This window comes from Onychostruthus taczanowskii, unplaced genomic scaffold, assembly GCF_017590055.1.
Source record: "Onychostruthus taczanowskii isolate IOZ18803 unplaced genomic scaffold, ASM1759005v1 scaffold1, whole genome shotgun sequence".
NCBI classification, from domain to species: Eukaryota; Metazoa; Chordata; class Aves; order Passeriformes; family Passeridae; genus Onychostruthus; species Onychostruthus taczanowskii.
This window is the reverse complement of record NW_024496525.1, coordinates 2,926,031-2,946,150: the sequence shown is the minus strand read 5'-3', so window position 1 is coordinate 2,946,150 and position 20,120 is coordinate 2,926,031. Positions and strand designations below refer to the sequence as shown.

The window sequence follows — 20,120 nt, the reverse complement described above, 5'->3', positions numbered from 1 at the left end:
CCACGGACCTTTAAACACACACAGAGGTGACATTGGTGCCTCTTTGCCCAGCAACACAGCCACAAGGAGTGTAGTGGCTCTGCACTTGGGCCCAGCCAGGGTGGTGGGATGGGACACCCACTCCTCACAGTCCCCACAGGCCACAGTGGCCACCCTGTTCCAAAAGGGTACGGGGTGAAGACAGGAGCCGCCTCCAGCCAGAGCACAGCCACCACCAGCAGGTGACTGGAGATCCAGTGCCGGGCATCCCTCCCATGGGGCCTCAGGTCTGATATATGCAAACGTATGCAAGGAGTGGGCAGAGAAAGCTTGTCAATGAGTAAGACAAGGGGGAAGGAGCTGCTGGTCCAAGTGGGCATTGCAGGGAAGGAGGAGCCTGGCTCCTTTCAGAGGTGTGCAGTGAAAATTTCAACCCCATAGAGAGAAAAAGTAGTAGTAGTAGTAATGCAGTACATGGGGCCAGGATGGTGGTGGGTTCTCCACCTGTGAGGATGTTCAAGGGTGATGGACAAGACCCCAAGTGACCTGCTCCAGGCAGGGGGTAGACAAAGTCTGATCAAACTGATTACATGCTTGTATGAGTCCCACCTGCCAGGACAGGAAGCAAGAAAGGGCACAGTCTGCCTTGGAAGGAAGAATCATAGGGCAGCCCAGGCTGGAAAGGACCTCAAAGGATCACAGGCCAAACCCTGTGTGGGAAAGGGAGTCTGGGTGAGACGATCTGGTACACTCTCTAGTGGCGTCTTGAAAATCTCCAGCGATGAGGACTCTACCATTTCCCTGGGGAGGTTGTTCTGCGGAATGGTTGTTCTCACTGTAAAAAATGTCCTTGTTATGTCGAGATGAAACCTGGGTGTGCACGTTCGCATGCTTCGTAGTGAACGTGACGGCTGCATGTACCTGCAGACAGACTCCTGCCGGGAATAAGCCCCATCACTAAGGGAGAAGGATGCTGCCCACACCTGCCTGGGGAGGCGGGGAGCGGGCGCGGGGCCCTCCGGCTCCGGGAATAACATCGCTGCCCCTTTAAAAGGCAGCGGCCGCGGGTGCCGAGCGGCGGCCCCGGCCCCCCTGCGCGGCCCCGGCGGGAGGCCCGTCCCGCCCTGTGGCCTGATCGCGGGCACTAATCCCGGCAGGGCCATGTGAGCCGGGCGGGCGGCGCGGCCCGGGCGGCGGGCGGCGGGGAGGCCAGCCGGCTGCAGGCCGAGATGCTCCAGCTCGACCTCATCGACGCGGCGGGGGACACGCCGGCCGAGGAGCAGACGGCGCCCGAGCCGCTGCAGAAAGAGCCCCCGGCCGGGACCACCGAAGTCTACAGGCCGAAGCGACCCACAACCCTCAACCTCTTCCCGCAGGTGCCTCGCAGCCAGGTGAGGCGGGATGGGGGGCTCGGGGCGGTTGGGTGGTGCGGAGGAGGAGGAAGGAAGGATGCTCCCGCCGTCTGCCGGGAGCTTTTGTCTCGGGCGGATGGAGGGAGGGGGTGGGATGGAAGGGGAAGGATGGTGGGCTCGGCTGGAGGGGTGGCGGGGCTCGGCTCCGCTGCCCGCGGTGCTCGGCGCGGCAGCCGCCCCCGCCATCCCTGGGTCCTGTCTCCCGGCCGCTCGCGTTCCGGGGCAGCGCGGGCCGAGCCGGAGGGAGCGATCTGCGGGCCCGGGGGTCCCCGGCTGCCGGGGACCTGAGCACGCCCCGCCGGGCCGCCCCCGCGCACCGCCGAACAGCCCGGCACTGCGCTCGGCGGGGGTTCTTTGAGGGGGTTATGTGCCAGGTGGGTCCTTCTTTCGTCTCTGGTGCCGAGGTGGAGCACGCCAGGAATAGTGTCGGGACTGAGATGTGACCCCAGCAGGGTCCGGGTGGCCTGGCAGAGAGCCGTGTGGCAGGGGCAGGGTGGGAGCTGCGAACAGCTCCCGTGGGATGGGGAGCAAACGAGGCATGGGTACCGAACGCGTGAATGAACAATCGCGGGACGGGGCATCACAGCACGGACTGGCGAGCCCAGGGCCAGCACCAGCAGCTGCCTGGGCTCCAGCTGCCCCGGGCTGGGGCAGCACCAGCTCTAGGGCAGGTTGGTGACACCAGGTGCCCCATGCCTGGCAGTGGGGACCTGGTGGCCTCAGCTTCTGAGCGGTGGTGCCTGGCAAGAGAAGCATTAATGTCAGACCCCCGTACAAAATCTGAGAGACAGCAAAGCAACGCCCAAAATGGTGGCCAGGAGAACAAGGGGGTACTGTTGTACTCGCTCACGCTCAGATTTTGTAAAGATTTTGGATGGTTTTAGCCAAGACTGCCTGCCCCACACAGCCATGGTGTTACTGTCACCCCTGGAGTGGATGATGTTTTGGTGCCCTGCATCCTGACCCCCGAGGCAGCGGCTGGAGTCTCTTTGCTCTGCCGCTTCTGCAAACTTCCCGAGCCCACGCAAAGTGCACGACGTGCAGGGCTATTTTTGCCGCCCTCCTCCATTCAGCTCTGCCTTCTGCCAAGTAGGAGGATTTTCGTCGCGGTGACGTTCAGCCGAGGAGCATGAAGTGAGAGGCAGGTGTCCCCGTGGGTGACAGATGGGGAGTAGTCAGAGCTGGGTGTCACCAGCCCAGCACCGGCAGCTGATGCCAGCTCTCTGCCTGAGGCCATGGGAGGGAGGAGGAGGAGGAAGGCACAGAGCCAAGGATAGGCGCCCGCAGGCAGCTGGCACCGGGGACAAAGGCAGCAGGGCTGGGGGAGGTGGGGGGAGCTCCACTGAGCATAATGGACAAGGGGACAGCAGCAGCCTTGTCCCACCCTGTGCAGGGACCACGAGCAGCAAGTGGTGTGTGGCAGCCACATCCAGCTGGGGGAGTGGGGAACAGCAGGGCCTTCTCCCAGACACTCAGTCCCAACACCAGTGTCCGGGGGTGGGAACAGGCTTCCAGAGAGAGATGGGGGTGGAGGGAATTGCGGAGATGGTAGGCTGGGGAGGGGAAGCTGATGGTCCCTTTGCAAGGAGATGGTGGAGGCTGTGGAGCTCACTGTGAGGTGTGGGCACAGCTGAGCTGAAGACATGGGGAATGGCAGAGGGGGCTTTGCTGCAGCTGGCAATGGGAGCCTGGAGCCAGCAGGAATGGTGGCACAGGACTGTGGCATGGCTGGCCAGGTAGGATAGTGCTCTTGGTAAGATCTAGTGAGAGGCTGGCTGTAAGGTGCTTGGGGTTCCTGTTCTGGATGCCTACCTCCAGCCAGAGAAACTTTCTCCCTGCCTATGTGTGGTGCCCTGAGGAGAGGACAGGGTGCAGGGCATCCCTTGGGGACCAGCCTGTCCCCAGTCTGTCTCCACTTGGGTGAGACACTGCATCCCCTTGACCTGCCCAGCTCCCTTCTCCTACAAATAGTCAGAAGAGGGACCATGGCCATGTATACTCTCTTGAATGCCCAGTTGGGGCACCAGGCACTCTTGCCAGACAGGGTGTTCACAAAGCAAAGCATCATCCCACCCTCTGCTCTTGTGGGGCCAGGATCCAGTCTGGTGATGTCTCAGTTGCTGCTGGGCGCTCTATGATCATCATCCCAGGCAGGTGGCCTGGAAATGGTGAGAGGAACATCCCCAGCTTCCCAGAAAGCAAGAAACAGCTATTGTGACCGGCTAGGTTCATCCTCTAAGACTTAGTGAATGCCTCTGCACCCTGGCAGGGCATTACAGACCCCTGAGTGCTCTGGCCCTGTGGCATGGGTGGGCTCAGTGGGCTGTGCCTGCTGCATTGCTGCCTTCTTTCCCAGTCCAGGCAGCCAGGCTGGCTTGTGTGTGCTGGCCCTGTGGCACTCTGCACGCAGAGGCCATTGTTGTGACAGCTTGCCTGGCCCACATCCCGGCCCGTGGTGTCCCTGGGAAAGGCTAGCAGGGACGTGCTGTTATTTGCCTTGGCACAGGCAGGACTCACGGAGGCCATGGTGGGAGGTTGCCAAAGCTCCGTGAAGGGGGTCTCTCCCTCCCCACATGGAGGCAGGGATCTGGCAGGCATGGTTCAGCAGTGTGTGACAGGATGGAATTTTGGGGCAAAGGCTTCCTTCATGTCAGTGAGGAGGCAAAGTAAGGACAGGGCAGCTCCTGTGCTGCTGGGAACAGCTGCGGGTCGGTGATAAGGCCGTGAGAAAATCCAGGGAGTCCCAGCAGGGCTTTGGTACTTAAGCAAGACCTAACAGTGCAAAGTGCTGCAACTGGGGCAGAAACATTTAGTGCCCATAGGAGGGGCTGAGAGCGTGTAGCCAGGGACACCCTGGGGATGGATGAGGGCTGGCACTGCACCAGGCAGGATGATGCCACATCCTGTGGAGGCAGGGAGGGAGGACTTGTCCCCCATCTGCAGGAGGGTCCTCATTAGAGGGGACTTGGTGCCCTTTGCTCCCTGGGTGTTGCAGCGAGGCTGAGCATGTGTTCCCTTGTGCCCATGCATGGCCAGCCACCCAGGGCTGGGCACAGCACCCACAGAAACTTGCCCAGGCATGGGCAACATGGATGGCCTGATCCTGCCTCTCCTCTCTCACTGCTCAGGATTGACATCTGCTAGTGAACTGTGTATGTGTATGTTTGCATACATACACACTATCTGTGTATGCCCCTGTGTACACCCAACACAGATGTCTCCAGAGGCAGGCATTAATCTGTCCAGTAGCTGGCTTCTAGCTGAGCAGCAGCACAACACCTGGCCCTTGGGATTTCCCCCATTCCATTCAGCTGGGTGGTTTGAAGGTAGGCGGGGCTGGCAGGATGGCAGCAAAGCATGCAGGCAGGCTCAGGTCTTGATTTTTTTGTCTTGGGACTGTCCAGCTGTGGCTTCTGCAGCTGAGTTTCTCCTGGTGGAGGAATACAGCCCAGCTGGCTCCTTGCCCACCCTGCTTCAGCCATCATGCCAGCTCTTGCAGCAGCAGCATGGTGAGATCTGGGGCTGGTGGTCTCCCCGAGCATCACGTGCCCCAGCATGCCCAGCTGAGCGGGGTGCTGTGGGCCCAGGGAGGAATGGGTGCTGCCGTGCCACATGCTGTTTACTGTTCAGGCTATAAGGCAGCTTTGTTCTTCTCCTCAGGACACTCTGAATAACAACTCTCTGGGGAAAAAGCACAGTTGGCAGGAGCGGGTGTCCCGGTCGTCGTCCCCTCTGAAAACGGGTGAGTTCTCAGGCTTTTGGCCAGGGTCAGCTCCTTGCACCCTTTCGTGGTCCTCAGGAGCCTGAGGCAAGTGGTGCTGGAGCAAGAGGCTGGGGAAAACATACCACATGGATGCAGAGTGCATGTCTGTCTTGCTCTCTACAATTACCTGAAAAGAGATTGTTAGTGAGCTGGGCGTTGCTCTCTTCTCCCAAGTAGCACAGAGTAGGACAAGAGGGAGCAGCCTCAAGTTGCACCAGGGAAGGTCTAGGTTGGATATTGGAAAAAATTTCTTCGTTGAAATGTTGAACAAGCATTGGAACAGGGAAGTGCTGGAATCACTGTCCCCGGAAGTGTAGAAAATTGTGTAGATGTGGTGCTTAGAGACATGGTTTAGTGGTGGACTTGGTAGTGTTAATGCTTACACTTGAGGATCTTAGAGGTCCTTTCCAACTTAAGTGATTCTGTGAGTCTGGGTGGCATCCCTGGACACCTTCCCTGTCAGGGAGCATTCCCTCTGTGTGACTGTCTACGCTGCTCTCCTCTCCCTACAGGTGAGCAGACCCCTCCCCATGACCACGTTTGCCTGAGTGATGAGGTCAATCACCAAAACAGCACAACCTCCACCAAAGACCGGGGCACATCCACGGAGAGCCCATGCCGGCGCACAGCAGCCACACAGATGGCCCCAGCCTGCGTTGCCTCGTCCCGGCCGCCCGAGAAGCACCAGGCCACCAGCCGGGCCCCACCACATGGTGCCAGCGTCGTGGTGGTAACGAGGGGCCCCGAGGCCCACCGGGACCGCATCCGCTACCAGACGGATGTGAGGCTGGAGGCCACGGAGGAGATCTACCTGACGCCCGTGCAGAAGAACTCGGACCCCCTGGAGACTGACAAGCCATTCCTGTCTCAGTCCAGTGAGAACCGCATGTCCATCAGCTCTGACATTGACACCTCCGGCTATTCGGCCCTGGCAGGGAAAACCAACCCCTCCATCAGCGAGGAGGATGAGGTGCTGGACTACATGTCCTCCCCTGACAAGACAAACCTGCCCAGGGCCTCCTGTGGTGGCGGGAGTGGTGGCTCCCGGCCAGGGCACAACCTTCAGCGAGCCTCTGTGAGTTCGGACACCAGTGCCCTCTCCTATGACTCTGTCAAATACACACTGGTGGTGGATGAGAACGTGCAGCTGGAGCTGGTCAGCCTCAAGCAGTGCTACTCAGGCTACAGTGATGAGAGCGACTCGGCCACAGTCTACGACAACTGCATCTCTTCACCCTATGAGTCGGCCATTGGCGAGGAGTATGAGGAGGATGCGCTGAAGCGTGACTCAGTCTGCCTCTCTGAGGACTCCACCCCCGAGGCAGACATCCACTTCTCCAAGAAGTTCCTCAATGTCTTCATGAGTGGTCGGGCACGCTCCTCCAGTGAGTGCTGGGCACTGGGGGAAGGTGGGCTGGTGGCTGCCTGCCTTGGCAGCCCTGTCTGTCTCTGGTACATGCTCAGGAGATAGGAAGCCACCAGCAGACATCAGCCCCAGTTCTGCTTGCTGCAGCCTGTGGCTGTGTCCCTGGTGGTCCAGGGGGCATGGTGGGGCTTGGAAAAATGTAATGAGTGTCAGGTGGGGGTGGCAGTAGGTGTTTGAGGCTGCATTGAGCTCACAGGGGGCCATCATATTCCTGGCATGCCACACTCCTCTCCAAGCCCAGAAGAGCACTGTTGGCATGCTCCAGCAGGCAGGGTTTCCTATGGTGTGGCTGGTCCCATGCCGGTGTCACAGCTGTTTGTGTTGGCGCAGGGAGGCTTTGTTCCCAGCAAGGACTGGTGGGCACCAGCACAGCGGCTCCAGCCATGTCTCTCTCCTGTGGTATCACATGGCTTTGTCTTGGATGAGCCATCCTGCAGGAACCTCAGCAGATGGCCTGGCCCATGTCCTTCTGTTGGCTGTGATGCTGATCCCTCAGTGCTGACATGTCCTCCTCTGCCTTTGTCCCCAGGTGCTGAGTCCTTTGGGTTGTTCTCCTGCATGATCAACGGGGAGGAGCAGGAGCAGACTCACCGTGCTGTCTTTAGGTGAGCTTGCAGGCACACACAATGTCCCCAGCCTCTATCAGGGGAAAGCTGGTGCTGCACTCCCACCAAGGTGGGGCCAGCACAAACTCCAGTGTTTCTGGTGTGGGCAGCTCTGGGGAACAAACCTGTAGCCTGCAGCTCATGCCCTGCCCAGGAGCAACATTTGCCCAGGCTGCTGCATGGGCAAGGCCTCTGAGGAGCAGCTTGGGTGGTGCAGTAGGGGATACCCTTGCATTAGGTATCAAGATGCTGCTGCCTGTTGAGCCCAAACCTCCTCCAGTGCTTTATTTAGCATGTCAGGTCCCAGGGCAGTGTCTGGGTTGGTGGTGGGTGCCCCAGCAGTGTGCCAGTGGGAAGGCCACCAGCACTGCTAGCCAGCCAGCTGCTAGTGCCTCTCTGCCCAGGTTTGTGCCTCGCCACGCGGACGAGCTGGAGCTGGAGGTGGACGATCCTCTGCTGGTGGAGGTGCAGGCAGAAGATTATTGGTACGAGGCCTACAACATGCGCACAGGAGATCGGGGCATCTTCCCTGCCTACTATGCTATTGAAGTCACCAAGGACCCAGACCATGTAACAGGTATCAAGCCTCTGTGTGCAGCCTGCTGAGGTCCCCAGCTTGTACCCCATCCTCCCTGCTGAGCAGTCTGGTGCTGAGCAGGTGGCAGGGGGGAGGACCAAACTGGGCATGCAGCAGGGAGCGATGAGCAGGTTCTGCTGTGATGCTGGGAGTTGATAGCTGCTGTTGATGGAAGCTTTTCCTGGGCAGGGAAAAGCACAGGGGTGGGAAGGTGGAGAGGGGAGGTGGAGCTCAGCCCACACAGCTGGTCATCAGAGATGATCCCTGCCATGTGCTCTCTCTTCCAGCTCTGGCCAAGAGCAGTGACTGGGTGGACCAGTTTCGGGTGAAGTTCCTTGGCTCTGTGCAGGTTCCCTACCACAAGGGCAATGATGTGCTCTGTGCGGCCATGCAGAAGGTAGTGTCCCACTCCATCCCAGGGAGCAGGAGTGCCTGCTCCATCTGTCAGCAGGGCAGAGCCTCAGTGGGGAATCATCATCACTGCTCACGAGCCCCACGGCTTTGTCTCTCTCTCTCTCTCTCTCTGCTGCAGATTGCCACCACGCGCCGCCTCACTGTGCACTTTAACCCGCCCTCCAGCTGCGTCCTGGAGATCAGCGTGCGCGGGGTCAAGATTGCTGTGAAAGCTGACGACTCCAAGGAGCACAGCAAGGTAGTGCCCACTCCCTGCTCATCTCATCCCTTCCCTGATTGCTGCTCTGAACTGGCTTGTGCCCTCTGTGCTACAGGCCATGATTGCTTATCAAAATTAAGGGTCTCCACCCCATGTCTGAGCATGTGAGAAACACCATCATCAGCGTTTTAGGCCCACCATTGAGGTCCCCCTTGCCTCACAAGGCCCCAGCTCTGGGCAGCTCTGCCAGCTGATGCTCTCACAGCTGCCAGGCAGGTCACTGCGCTGGGATGCTGCGAGCTGAGCCATACCCGGTAATCTGTCAGCTGCTTCTAAACCTTTCTGCTGCTATTTTCAGTGGTGTCCTCCAGATCTGCCCTGTAATCTCTTTATCTGGCAAGGGCAGGCTGCTGATTAGCATTCTGCATAAGTAGCCTAGTAAAGCACATTGGGATGCTGAGCAGAGGAAAGTGAGGGCTTTGCAGCAAGCTGTTGGGAAACCTCCCTTCCAGCTGAGAGATAGGAGTAGCTCATGGCTGTGAGTGCTGTGATAGAGCTGGGGTGAGGTTTCTACAAATCTTGCCTATATTCAGAGGATGCCATCAACTTAGCTGCACTTTAGACTTTTATAAATAATTTTTCATTTCTGTCTGGGACCCTTTGACACCCAGGCTTGAATTGACTTGTTTAGTTCTAAGTTATCCATTCATCTTCTATGTACTAGTGTTTCTGGGAGCCTTTTTGGTGAAGAAGGAGGGCTGTGTGTGCTGGTGAACAGCAGCACTGACTCTAGCCTGAGTACAGTCTGACTCAGGGTCTCCAGGGAAATCCTGCAGGAGCTACTGGCGGTAAAGGCAGCTGAGGTGAGAGCCAGCAGGGCAGCCTGGAAAAGCTCCCTTTGTTCAGGTGCTTGGAACAATCCTGAAACTGCTGCTGATAGCAGCCCAGGATTAGTCTCCAATTAATTTCACTCCTCAGTCTCCAGGTGCTATTTCCAGTGGCCAGGGACCAGCTGCACTGCAGGGTGTGGGGAGAAAAGCTCTGACAGGTCCCCTCTCTCTCTCTCCCCCAGGTAAACAAGTGTAGCCATTTTTTCCAGCTGAAGAACATTTCCTTTTGTGGGTACCATCCAAAGAACAACAAGTGAGTAGCAAGGCAGTGTAGAGCAGCTCTCAACACCAGTAGCTCAGCAGCGAGGCTTTGCTGCCTTCCTGCTCCCCTGGGGCTAGGAAGGGAAGAAGAGGTTTCCCAGAGCCCTGGTTTGGAGGACTCCCTGTGAGCCCAGTGCTGCAGCTCTGGACGTGGGCTGTGGCATGACCCTGGGGTGGCCACCAGGATTTATCAGGGGGGTTTAAGGTCCCAAATCCCTATGCTTAAGGGTGGGTACACCTCAGAGATGCTGGGGTACCTGTGCCTGCTGGTCTGCTGGTCCAGTCACATCACTTTCTTTGCCCTCAGATATTTTGGGTTCATCACCAAGCACCCTGCTGACCACAGATTTGCCTGTCATGTCTTCGTCTCGGAGGAGTCCACGAAGCCACTGGCGGAGTCTGTAGGGTGAGTCTGGCTGGGCAGAGGAGGCTGGATCATAAAGGGCAGGAGGAACAAGACAGCCAGGCTGAATCCTGCTGTCTCCCCCTACATGTGGGGCTTGGACCTGGCCCCAGGCTGGCACCTCTTCCTCAAGTGAGATGCTTAACTTGAGAGTCAGGGCTGGCAGGGCTATGGGCATCACATTCCTGACAGTACTGGAACAAGTCCCAGTGCAGAGCTTTGCAGGCAGAGGGCTGAAAGTGATGCACTGTGCAGGGGATCAGAGCAAGGATGGAGACCCTGTGGCTCTGATGGCAGCTCTGGGGCTAATGCAGAAGAGGTCAGGCCTGGGGGGGGTCAAACAGGCCACAGGGTAAGGAGTGAGGGTCAGGATGGAAACAAGGATCTATAATTGCCTTGTGGGGAGGCTGCTGCTAAGCTTTGCCTGGTGCTGTGTTGCAGGAGGGCTTTTCAGCAATTCTACAAGGAGTATGTGGAGTACACGTGCCCCACAGAGGACATCTACCTGGAGTAGGGGCTGGCACAGGCACCTCCTGCACAGCCAGGGCTGCAGTCTCGCCCCTTCCCCGTGTCGTGCATGGACAGAGCTGCTTTGAGCCTGGAGGAGGAGCGGGCCCGGGGCAGGGCTCCCCGGGGCACGGAGCGCCGCCTCTTGTCGTGACTCCCCTTCCTCGGGCTGGGGGGACGGGAGGGGGGAGGGCTGGACAAATTGTGTTTATTGTACAAAATACTCTTAGTTTATTCTATTGGAGAAGCACCCGGTGGGTGCCCTGCTTGTGAGCAGTTGGTGGGGGGCAGTAGTGTGCTCGTGCCCTTTCCAGCTGCAGGCTGGGGTGACAGCATCTCCTCCTTGTGACCATGGCACAGCTTCCTGTCACATCCGTCTGGGGTGACTTTTAATTGCAGGGGCAGAGTCAGTCTCTTGCAGTATGATGACACAGCAGCTACAGAAAACAAGACCCACATGCTGGCTCCTGCCCAGGAGATGGGATCACCTCCCTGCCAAGCCCTGGGGAGATGGCTGCTGGGCAGGGGTGGCAGAGGAAGCCCCAGTATCTCCTCTGCCAGATCCAGAATGAGATGAGACAGGTTTCCCCTGCCTCTGTTCCCATCCCCAAGCCTTCCATCTTGTATCCATGCCCTGGGGAGAGAGAAAAATTGCCCTCATACCTCCCTGCAGTAACTATACCCTCGGGAGGGAAGCCTTTCTCTGCCCCTTTCCCCTCTCCCCCAGGCTGCAGGTGGCAGAGGCAGAGCAGGGGCACCCCAGCTCAGTGGGGCTCAGCCCCTGCACAAAGCTGGGTGGCTGCCTGAAGTGGGGCAGGGAAGGGCTAAAGGCTGCAGGGAGCCGTGCGAAGCACCAGGGAGGTAGAAGAGCTCTCCCAGTCCCTGCAGCCAGTGATCTCTGTGCTTCAGCTGGATCTGCTGTGATGGCAACAACTATTAAATATGATGGTTCCTGGAGCAGAGCTACTGTGGTGTTTGTTTCCCACTGCAAGGGGGTTGGGCCCTGGCTTCTTCTTTCCCTTGGGACCCCAAGAGGAGCTGGAGCTTCTCAGTATTGGTCCAAGAGCCCTGGCTGCAGTCCTGGGAGGCCAGAGATCATACGATGACACAAAGGTTCTTCTGGCAGCTTTTGCTGCAGCCCTCACCTGCGGGGCTGTGGCGGGCACGGGGGCACGCTGGCTCACAGGCGCGCATCCTCGTAGTACTCCAGCAGGTCCAGCCCGTCGCGCTTGCTTTTGCGAGCTCTGCGCAGCTCCACCGGCCGCCGCGGGGCCGCCCGCGGTGCGAAGCGAGGCTGCTTGGGTTTGATGCCGTAATCTGCGGGTGCAGCAGAGGCTGGGCTCAGCTCCGCGACAACCACCCGCCTGGAGGGGTGAGTGCATGGAAAGGGGGTTCGGAGGGGCAAGGAGAGCACTGTACCATCCACCAGGCCGAAGTGCTTCTGTGGAAGCTCCAGGGGAGCAGTGAAATCCTCAGGAACTGAGTAGCTGTTCCTACAGAGGAAAACAAGGGCCAGGAGTGAGCCAAGGTCCTACAGCACTTACCCAGTCTGGCACAAGAGCTCCCGTCTGCTGCATCTTCCACCCAGTCTGGCCAGCTCTTGAGGCCTGGTGCCACAAGTCCCAGCCCGTGTCAGGGGCCCTGGGGTACCTGCGGGTACCGGGGCAGGGAGGAGGAGAAGGAGGGAAGTGCCATCACCTCTGGTGCACAGGCTGTGGGAGGGCAGCCCCCAGCAGCAGGGCGAGGAGCAGCAGGCAGCACAGCATGGTGCACACTGACCGGTTCCACTGGTTCCGCAGCAGGGTCACAGAGGAGCCACCCTGGTTGCCCAGGACACCTGCTGGGTGGGGCAGGGGACATGGCCCCTCCCAGGTACTGCTGCTGTCCCTTCCTACCTTGTCCCCTTCAGGTCCTGGGCTGCCTCTGCCCGGGCCCTGCCAGCTGCTGAGCCTTCTTTGTGCTGGTGCACGTCCCTACGTGTAGTCAGAGCTCCAGGGCTGTCTCTGTCCCTCAGCACCTGCTTGTGCCTTCCTCTCAAACCCTCCAAAAGCAGACCCTTGTATCTCCTCTCAGTACCACTCTGTCCCAGGACACAACACTTCAGCATCTTCCTCTGCTACAAGACTGAGCAAAGGGAGCACAGTTCCTTGGTCAGGGCTTTTCTGCGCTGCTGTTACCATGTGGCAGGGTCTTGCTAGCTGAGGTGGCAACACAGACCCCTCACACCTCCAAAGTCCTGTTGTCCCCAGCCGTGGTGGCCCATGAGGAATGTGTGCCTGGGACATTTCCAGTGCTGGGTGCTGAGGCAAGAAGGCTGTGACGCCTGCAGCCTGAGAATCCCCATTCAGACAGGAATGTTTGATAGCCACTTGGGGCACACTTACTAAGACAGCTGCCTGTGGGGCGGTCCAGTGCCACCGGCTGGCTAACCCTTTGTCCTGGCTAGGAAGCCTCCACAGAAGCTCACTGTGCAACTGTCCCCCCATTAGAAGAGACACAGGCCTGTCCCAGGCCCTCTATTAAATGTGGCAAGCAGATTTGCTGAATTAATCACTTCTCATCTGCCCTTGGCCAAGCCCCCAAGCACTGGCTGGCAGCCATTCTGCAAACCCTTTTACCACACATTAGGTGCTAGGAAAGCAGCCGGCACACTGCAGCTCTGTGTACCCCCAGGGGAACCCCAGGACTCTGGGGACTGAGGCAGGCACTGGGAATTATAGAGGCTATAGTCATCAGCAACATGTGGGCCCTGACTGACACAGGCCAGAGCAAAAGGTACAGAGTATCCCAGAGTAGACAACTGCAAAAGCTGCTCTTTCTGACAAAGAGAGACCTGCTGGCAACCAGATACAAGGGATCCCATGCAAAGAGGCAGAGGCTCTTCAGCTCAGTTCTCTCTGTTTAGTCAGTTTATTTGACAGCCATAATCCGCTCCAAGCAGATGGGCCAGGCACGGCCAACACAAGCAGGTTGTGGGTCAACCTCAGCGCCTTGACATGTGAGACAGTGCTCTCCAAAAAAACCACTATGCTGCCTGGCTTTGTTATAGCGCAGCTGTACAAAAGAAGAAAAAATCAAGTGCTTCAAAAAAGAAGTTGCCCCATCACCATCACTGCAGCCACAGAATGGTCCAAAGAAATAAGGGGCCAGGGTCTCCCCATACATTTACTGTCCATCATTCATGCCGAGATCTGTTAAAAAACTGCATAAAACCCCCTTCCCGCTCTGTAGAACAGGAACTTCTCATTTATGATTTAACTGAAAATTAGATATTATCAATATCCCTCCCCCAGACTGCTTGCCCTCCTTAGGAATGTCCAGCCATGATTTGAGCAAAGTGTAATCATCTTCTTTTCTTATCAGCCCCAGTTATAGAAATAGATTTTCTGCCAAGCAGGCAAGTAATCCATCAGTGGCCCTGAAACAAGAGAACAAAGGGATCATATATGTAGAAAGGCAACAATTTAAAGCTGTGTATCTATGGGGTATATCCCCCACTTCTCATTATGATCCAAACAACCCCAAATCTCCATTTACACAACTCAGATGAACCCAAGAATAGAACAGTTACTTCTGCCAAGATGTAAGACAACATTGCAATGTGGTGCCAGAGATCAGAGCAGGACCAAGAGGGGTGTGAAACATGGTCAGCACAGCCATGGTGTGGGACACCAACCATTCCCTTAGAGCTGACACGTTCAAACTGCAGTGGGAAAGGGATACTACAACGTGCAAGGGGAAAACCCACAGGCAGAGAGTCAGTAGAACACTGCTGTGACAGGGAAGAAGGAAGAGCTGCAGCAACAGTGAGCAGGTGCAAACACAGAAGCATCTGCTGTAGAGTGAATATGCTTACATTGCACAGGGCTTAATGCAGGCTCCAAAGCCTCTCTGAAATCACTAACTGGAGGAAGTGGCTCCTGAGCTAGCCAGCTTTGTGACCTCCCCAAAGAAAGAGCAATCCCATGATGCCAGGCTGATGTAATGTCATATCACTACCATGAATCACTCCACAAAAGGATTAGCATCATCAGAAGAAGAGTGGAGGGAAATGAAATGCTGGCCCATAACAAAGGGATCCTCTGGTGAAGAACTATAACACAGACCTGGTTTGGCCCTTTGATTTACAGTCACTTTCTGCCTGGTTCAATACTTCCAAGCACCCATTTACCCCTCATGCCCACACTGCAGACTAGGGATCAAGGAAAAGAGTTCAGAACAGGGCTGCAAAGTTGGGGCCCTGGTATATCAGCTGAGGTGCAGAAAGGAAGCCCAGGAGAACAGGCCTAGGTGGCAGACCCCGAGCTCTGCAGCCTCAGGGCACACAGAGGTTTACTACTGTCATCAAGCCAGGAAGCAATTTATCTTTTCCTTCAGCATTTAAAAATTACTCAAGCATCAATACAGGGTCCTCTAGTGCTAACCTCTCTAGGGACTTCCCAATTCCTTCCCCAGATTGGAAACCAATTGACAAATGTTCCCAACTGCCCTCATTTTTCTTCACCAGGCAGAAATGGGGATGTAACAGTGGGACCCACTTACGTGTGATGAAGCCAACTCCAGGCACATAATCAGCCAACAAGCGCAGAAGGAGGAGGATCCTGCCCCTAGAAAGGGAGAGAATATGAACAAGTCCAGCTGGACATCTCCTGCCCCAGCTGTTGAACACACAAATAGCAATGGCAGTTGTTATACAAGGGCTCAGATTAACCTGGTCCCAGGCACCCACACATCTTCAGACCTACTCACCCAGTCCCCTGATGCTATTTCAGTTAAAAGGGAAATTTTCAGCAAAAGCCCAGCAAGGGCCCCTTACTCTGAGTATCGGTCATAGAAAGGAGATCTCAGCAGGTAGTACAGCAGTAGGATGGTTCGTCGCCTCAGCTCCGCCCGCTCTCGCCTGTTCAGGTCTTTCAGATCACTCAGCAAACTCAGACTGGAAGGAGGAGGGCAGAGAGCTAAGTCACAGCAAAAGCAGCCAGCAGGGAAAAGAAAGCAAGTTTCTAAAGTCCTCCACTCCCAGCTCCACACAGAGCAGCCCACACCAGCTCAGAACAGAGGGCACTGGAAGTGCTGTAGAAGATGTGTCAATCTCCAAGCTAAAGACCATCCTGGGCGCATATTTCTCTCCGTAGGGCCTGCCCAGGACTGGGGAACAAGGAAGTGTGATGCCCAGCCACCATCAAACCAAGCACCAAGAAAGACTCTTCATCAGACTGACCTCGAGATGTCCAGGACTGCTGAGAGGAGCCAGGGCTTCCATGATCTCTGGCCCCATACTCCTAAACTCAGTACTAGGAACACACAGTCAAGGAACGAAAAGATGAGAGACTCCTAACAAGAGGCACGCAGAGAAGCGATCCCCTGCGTACCCACAACATTCGGCCAAGTGCAGGTGAATACACCCTAAGGCAGGGCTGGGGCCCCGGGGAAAAGGGCTGGAGGACTCGCACCCACAGCTCCAGCGGCTGAGGCCAGCCACTGTACAGCGTAAGAACGGGAGGAGAGCCGAGCGCCGTGCCGAAGCCGAGCCGCGCAGGGCGCGGAGCTGGCGAGGCGCTGTCCCGCAGCCGGGCCGAGCCCGCAGCACCCTCTGCTGGCTCCGCCAGCGCCGGAGCCCGCGGGGGAAGGGCAGGATACGGTGGAGCAGGGGCCGGGTGATGTAGATGGATTCTGCGATGGTTTCTTGGAGACCCAGAGGAGTGGGAGGCTGGTTGATCTCCTCCGTTCTTCGGCTCTGCGATTCCTCCCTCTGCTGGGGGGACCCCCAGTGCCGGGACTGCAGGGACGGGGCTGAAACAAGCAGGTGTGGTTGCTAACACAAATAAAAACTTTGTCCCAGCTGGTAACTACGTATCACATGACTGCTAGCTCACTCCACCTGCCCCTGGAGCCTTTCACACCCCCCTCCCCAGTCGGTTGAATGGGGAGAAGAATCAGAAAAAGGTAAAACTCCTGCATTGACATAGAACAGTTTAATAATTGAAATAAAGTAAAATAACAAAAAATTATAACAATAATAACAGTAATGAAAAGGAAGTTAACAAAACCCAAGAAACAAAAGTGATGTACAACCGCTCACCATTCCCAGACTGATGCCCATCCCATTCCCAAACAGCGATTGGCCCCTCCCTGCCAACTCCTCCAGTTTGAAGATCCCTTTGGCCGGTTCAGGTCACCCATCCTGGCCATGCTCCCTCTCAGCTTTTTGCACATCTCCTCACTAGCAGAACCCAGGAAACTGAAGTCCTTGACTTAGAGTAACTGCTACTTCTCAACAATCTACAATATCAGTTATAACAATGTTATCAACACTATTCTCATACTAAACCCAAAACTCAGCCCTGTACTACTTGCCAGGTACAGATATAATTCTATCCCAACCCAAACCAGGACACCTTCCTATCATGTTTCCCTGCTTTCTGCACTGTGAAGGTGTGAAAGAGGAAACCTTGAAGAGGTACTTGTAAGATCCATGCTCCTCAAAGCATAACCACGATGAAGAGCTGTCTCTGGTGCACAGCTCACTTGGGAAAACACAATTTAGGGCTAGCCTTGCAGCATGTCTCTGGTTGCTTTGATACCCCCACCTACTCACAGTGGGCCCAGTGAGTGGCAAAGGACGTCCCAATACAAGGTTCTTTACCGCTCACATCCATGTCATCCATGAAGGCACAGAGCAGGAACAGCTCAGGCTGAAAAACAGGCTCAGTTACTTACTGCTCTGCAGAGAGCGCACAACACGGCTGGAACGCCTGCCAACATAGGTCTGATCCTTCCCTGAGGAGTTGTCTTCCATGCCTGCAGAAGGAAACAGCCACAGGGGTCAGGCTTCAAAACAATATGCTTCACACCCCAGAGCTGCCAGCAAGAAGAGCAGACTGAAAGGCTGATTTAGTGCAAACTGGACCATTCTGTGGGGACTAACAGTAGGCAGAGGGTGAAAAGGTAAATCTGCATGACATTGCCCAGACCTCTTTCCCCATCACTAGACCAGGGCACATGCAGCCCGACTCATGGTTCAGCCAGAAATTCCCAGCTTAGACTTCTCCATCCCCTCCTTCCAGATAGTAGGACAACCCTGCCACTAAGCAAGTTGAGTACAGACACCTTATGGTTCCATGTGCTGCACAAGCCACTGCTCTCATGAGTAATTCTAGCAGGACAAGACATGTGGCTTAGCAAGGCACCAAGCCAATGATGACAACACCACGGGCTCACCTTCAGGGTGGAGAGGCTGCTGCTTCTCCCTGTTCAGTGGCACAATGGGAGGAGACATCTGGATGCCAGCTTTGTACCACAGCAGGAGCAGGAGACGAAGGATAGCTCTGTGAACAGACATGTGGAAGTCTTCAATACCAGACTATGGACCTGGGTTCCTGTTACACTGGAGAGATGGCTTCAACAGAAGAGGGAAACACTAGGGTCTCCTCAGGACAACTGGCAGGTGAGAGGTGTAAATGCTCCCTTCTGTGGCACAGAGTCCAGTACACCGTGGGGCTCCAAATTCCCCCAGCCTCAGGGACTGGCAGCTCAGTCCTGTGTGGGATTTTTTCCGGGGTACAATGGAGTGCCCTCCAGGTCCCCTTTCCGAGCGCACGCTGCCCCTTCCCCTCTGCCCGCAGCACTTACTTAGCCAGCTGGATGAGGACAATGATGGTCCACCGGCCCATCTCCCCCCACACCCTGGCTGTCCCCATCTCTGCAAAGACCTCCACGCATTCTAGTACACTCAGCCAGGTCAGCAGCTTCTGCTGGGGCAGCGACTGCAAAACACAGAGGGGAGGAGGGGGACAGGATGCAGGTTCTGCTCGGGAGTTAAGGAGGGCAGAAACACAGCCCAGTCTGGTGGGACCCTCAGAAATAAGCACCAGATGGCCCTGGAAGTCACAGCTCCAGAAACAAAAAGCAATGTTTTCACTGTGGCTGGAGCCTACACACAAGCCCACTTATCCACCTCCAAGCAGGGGCAGATTGAGACATCACGGTATCACGTGGAGCTCCTACTCCAAAAACAGGGAGAACATCACATCTGTGTTTTATATTGCCTCTACCCCAATGGACACAGCAGGATAGCCTCCTGGGTTGTGGCACTGTGCCTGAGCTCCACTACAAACCTCTCTCCTCCTCCTCATCCCAGAGCTGAGACACAAGACCTCTTCTCTGGACAGAGCTAATAAGGGAGTGTACTTGGAGTAGAGGGAAGGGAACCCAGAGTCCACAGACACACCTGAGTGAATGCTGGCTGAACACAGCATCAGACTAGATTTCAGGCATGAACCCCAAGACACTGAGTCCTCTTCCAGTCTAGGTCTCTGCTATCCACATGGAAACTTACTACTGCTGTCAACCACAAGGTTTGATCCATTGAAAAACATCAATAAAGATAATACAGCTGAAATTCCATTCCATTTTAACCAGGAAAGCAAGTCTTGCACATTTCTGTTTGTTACACACCTGATGTTCCATTCAGGGAGCTGCTGACACCCAACCCACACACTGGGCAGGTTTGTAACAGAAGAGCTTTGTCTGGAAAAAAATCAACCTATTTCCCAAAGGGTTTAACAATGCTGGGAGCCAGTCTGGGGCTCATGCAAGATAGACATAGTAGCAAGGCACTTACATTTGTTTTACTCAGTACACTGTGCAAAGGAAGAGTCTGACAGATGGAGTCAAGAGCTTCAGTGCTCCAGAGCCACTGCTGTGTAAACAGCAATGTTTATTCATCAACACGTCTACCTAGCTCAAGTTCTGAGCTTCTCAAAAAAGCCTGTGGAGCTTGTGGTGCAAGTCAGGGCTGGATGTCTGTGGTCCAGGGAGTGCTCTGGCCAGGTCTCCAAGCCAGGAGCTAAGGGACAGGGCTGCTATTTTACTTGCATTCAGAGGTTGCCTCTGGATTCTCCATACCTGACCGCAAAGAGAGGCCACAGCAAAGACCTGTTAAGTTTCTATAGACGCTCCCTGAAAGCTCCTGCAAGGAAGAAAGCATGTGTCCCAAATCCACCTCCCACACACTCCAGCCTTACCACTGGCAGGCTTTCCTGCAGGTCCTTTCGGAGAATCCAGTCATTTAACAGCACTAGGAGGTTGGAGGCAGAGTACACTGGAAAAGGAAGAGAACAACGCAGAATGGATGCACAGAAAGCAAGCCAAACCGGCCCTGCTGTCTCTGTCTCCGACAGGGGATGAGGGAAGGAGGGTAGCAAGATGTGCAAACTCCTCCCAGGAGCTGCCCGAGAATGCATGGACAAAAGCAGGGCCAGGGGAGCAAGAGCCACAGCACCGGCCCCGACCCGCTGCCCACCTACCCAGCTCCGACAGCGCGTGCGAGTCCGAGAAGCGACCTGCCAAGGGAAGAGAGCGGCTACAGCGAGCGCCCGGAGCCGGGGGAGCCCCAGTGTCCGCCGGGTCCCGGTGCCCGCACGCCCCCGGCCCAGACCCCGGCCGGAGGGACGAAGGTTTGCCCGCCTCCCCGCTCCCGCACCTGGCAGCAGGTAGGAGAGCCCCCGCACGGTGCCCTCCAGCTGGGCCGTGGCGGCCGGGTGCCGCCTCACGTACTCCTGGTAGCGCTGGCACAGCAGGCGCAGCCGCCACACCGGGCCGGCTCCGCGGGCACGGGCCCAGGCCGCCGCCGCCGCCATGGTGCCTCCGCCGCCGCCGCGCTGCTTCCGGGGCCGCCCCCGC

The 20,120-nt window shown here is 56.5% G+C and overlaps 3 protein-coding genes across 5 annotated transcripts; 1 reads left to right on the top strand and 2 right to left on the bottom strand.

Moving 5' to 3' along the window:
* The first annotated feature begins 976 nt into the window (after positions 1 to 976).
* Positions 977 to 15,696, top strand: MAPK8IP1 (mitogen-activated protein kinase 8 interacting protein 1). Of its 2 annotated transcripts, none has more exons than XM_041396307.1 (10): positions 977 to 1,370; positions 5,052 to 5,133; positions 5,667 to 6,539; positions 7,110 to 7,185; positions 7,590 to 7,762; positions 8,050 to 8,159; positions 8,295 to 8,414; positions 9,448 to 9,518; positions 9,834 to 9,932; positions 10,371 to 11,393. In XM_041396307.1, the coding sequence occupies exons 1-10, from the start codon at positions 1,209 to 1,211 to the stop codon at positions 10,441 to 10,443; spliced, it is 1,839 nt and encodes a 612-aa protein (XP_041252241.1). In that variant the 5' UTR covers positions 977 to 1,208; the 3' UTR covers positions 10,444 to 11,393. The 2 variants fall into 2 exon arrangements, with proteins under 2 accessions (XP_041252241.1, XP_041252250.1); XM_041396316.1 differs by lacking the exon at positions 10,371 to 11,393 and adding an exon at positions 15,572 to 15,696 and having other exon boundaries at positions 1,087 to 1,370.
* On the bottom strand, positions 11,617 to 12,202 carry CUNH11orf94 (chromosome unknown C11orf94 homolog). The gene is made up of 3 exons (XM_041396348.1): positions 12,135 to 12,202; positions 11,856 to 11,923; positions 11,617 to 11,753 (listed from the first exon to the last, which is right to left on the bottom strand). Exons 1-3 carry the CDS (start codon positions 12,200 to 12,202, stop codon positions 11,617 to 11,619), a joined length of 273 nt encoding a protein of 90 aa, XP_041252282.1.
* Positions 13,316 to 20,087, bottom strand: PEX16 (peroxisomal biogenesis factor 16). Of its 2 annotated transcripts, XM_041396337.1 has the most exons (11): positions 19,921 to 20,087; positions 19,745 to 19,780; positions 19,463 to 19,539; positions 18,069 to 18,202; positions 17,658 to 17,764; positions 17,157 to 17,237; positions 16,077 to 16,229; positions 15,658 to 15,730; positions 15,253 to 15,372; positions 14,979 to 15,043; positions 13,316 to 13,854 (listed from the first exon to the last, which is right to left on the bottom strand). In XM_041396337.1, exons 1-11 carry the CDS (start codon positions 20,075 to 20,077, stop codon positions 13,796 to 13,798), a joined length of 1,062 nt encoding a protein of 353 aa, XP_041252271.1. In that variant the 5' UTR covers positions 20,078 to 20,087; the 3' UTR covers positions 13,316 to 13,795. The 2 variants fall into 2 exon arrangements, with proteins under 2 accessions (XP_041252271.1, XP_041252263.1); XM_041396329.1 differs by lacking the exons at positions 13,316 to 13,854; positions 14,979 to 15,043; positions 15,253 to 15,372; positions 15,658 to 15,730 and having other exon boundaries at positions 15,738 to 16,229.
* Between the last annotated feature and the right edge of the window lie 33 nt (positions 20,088 to 20,120).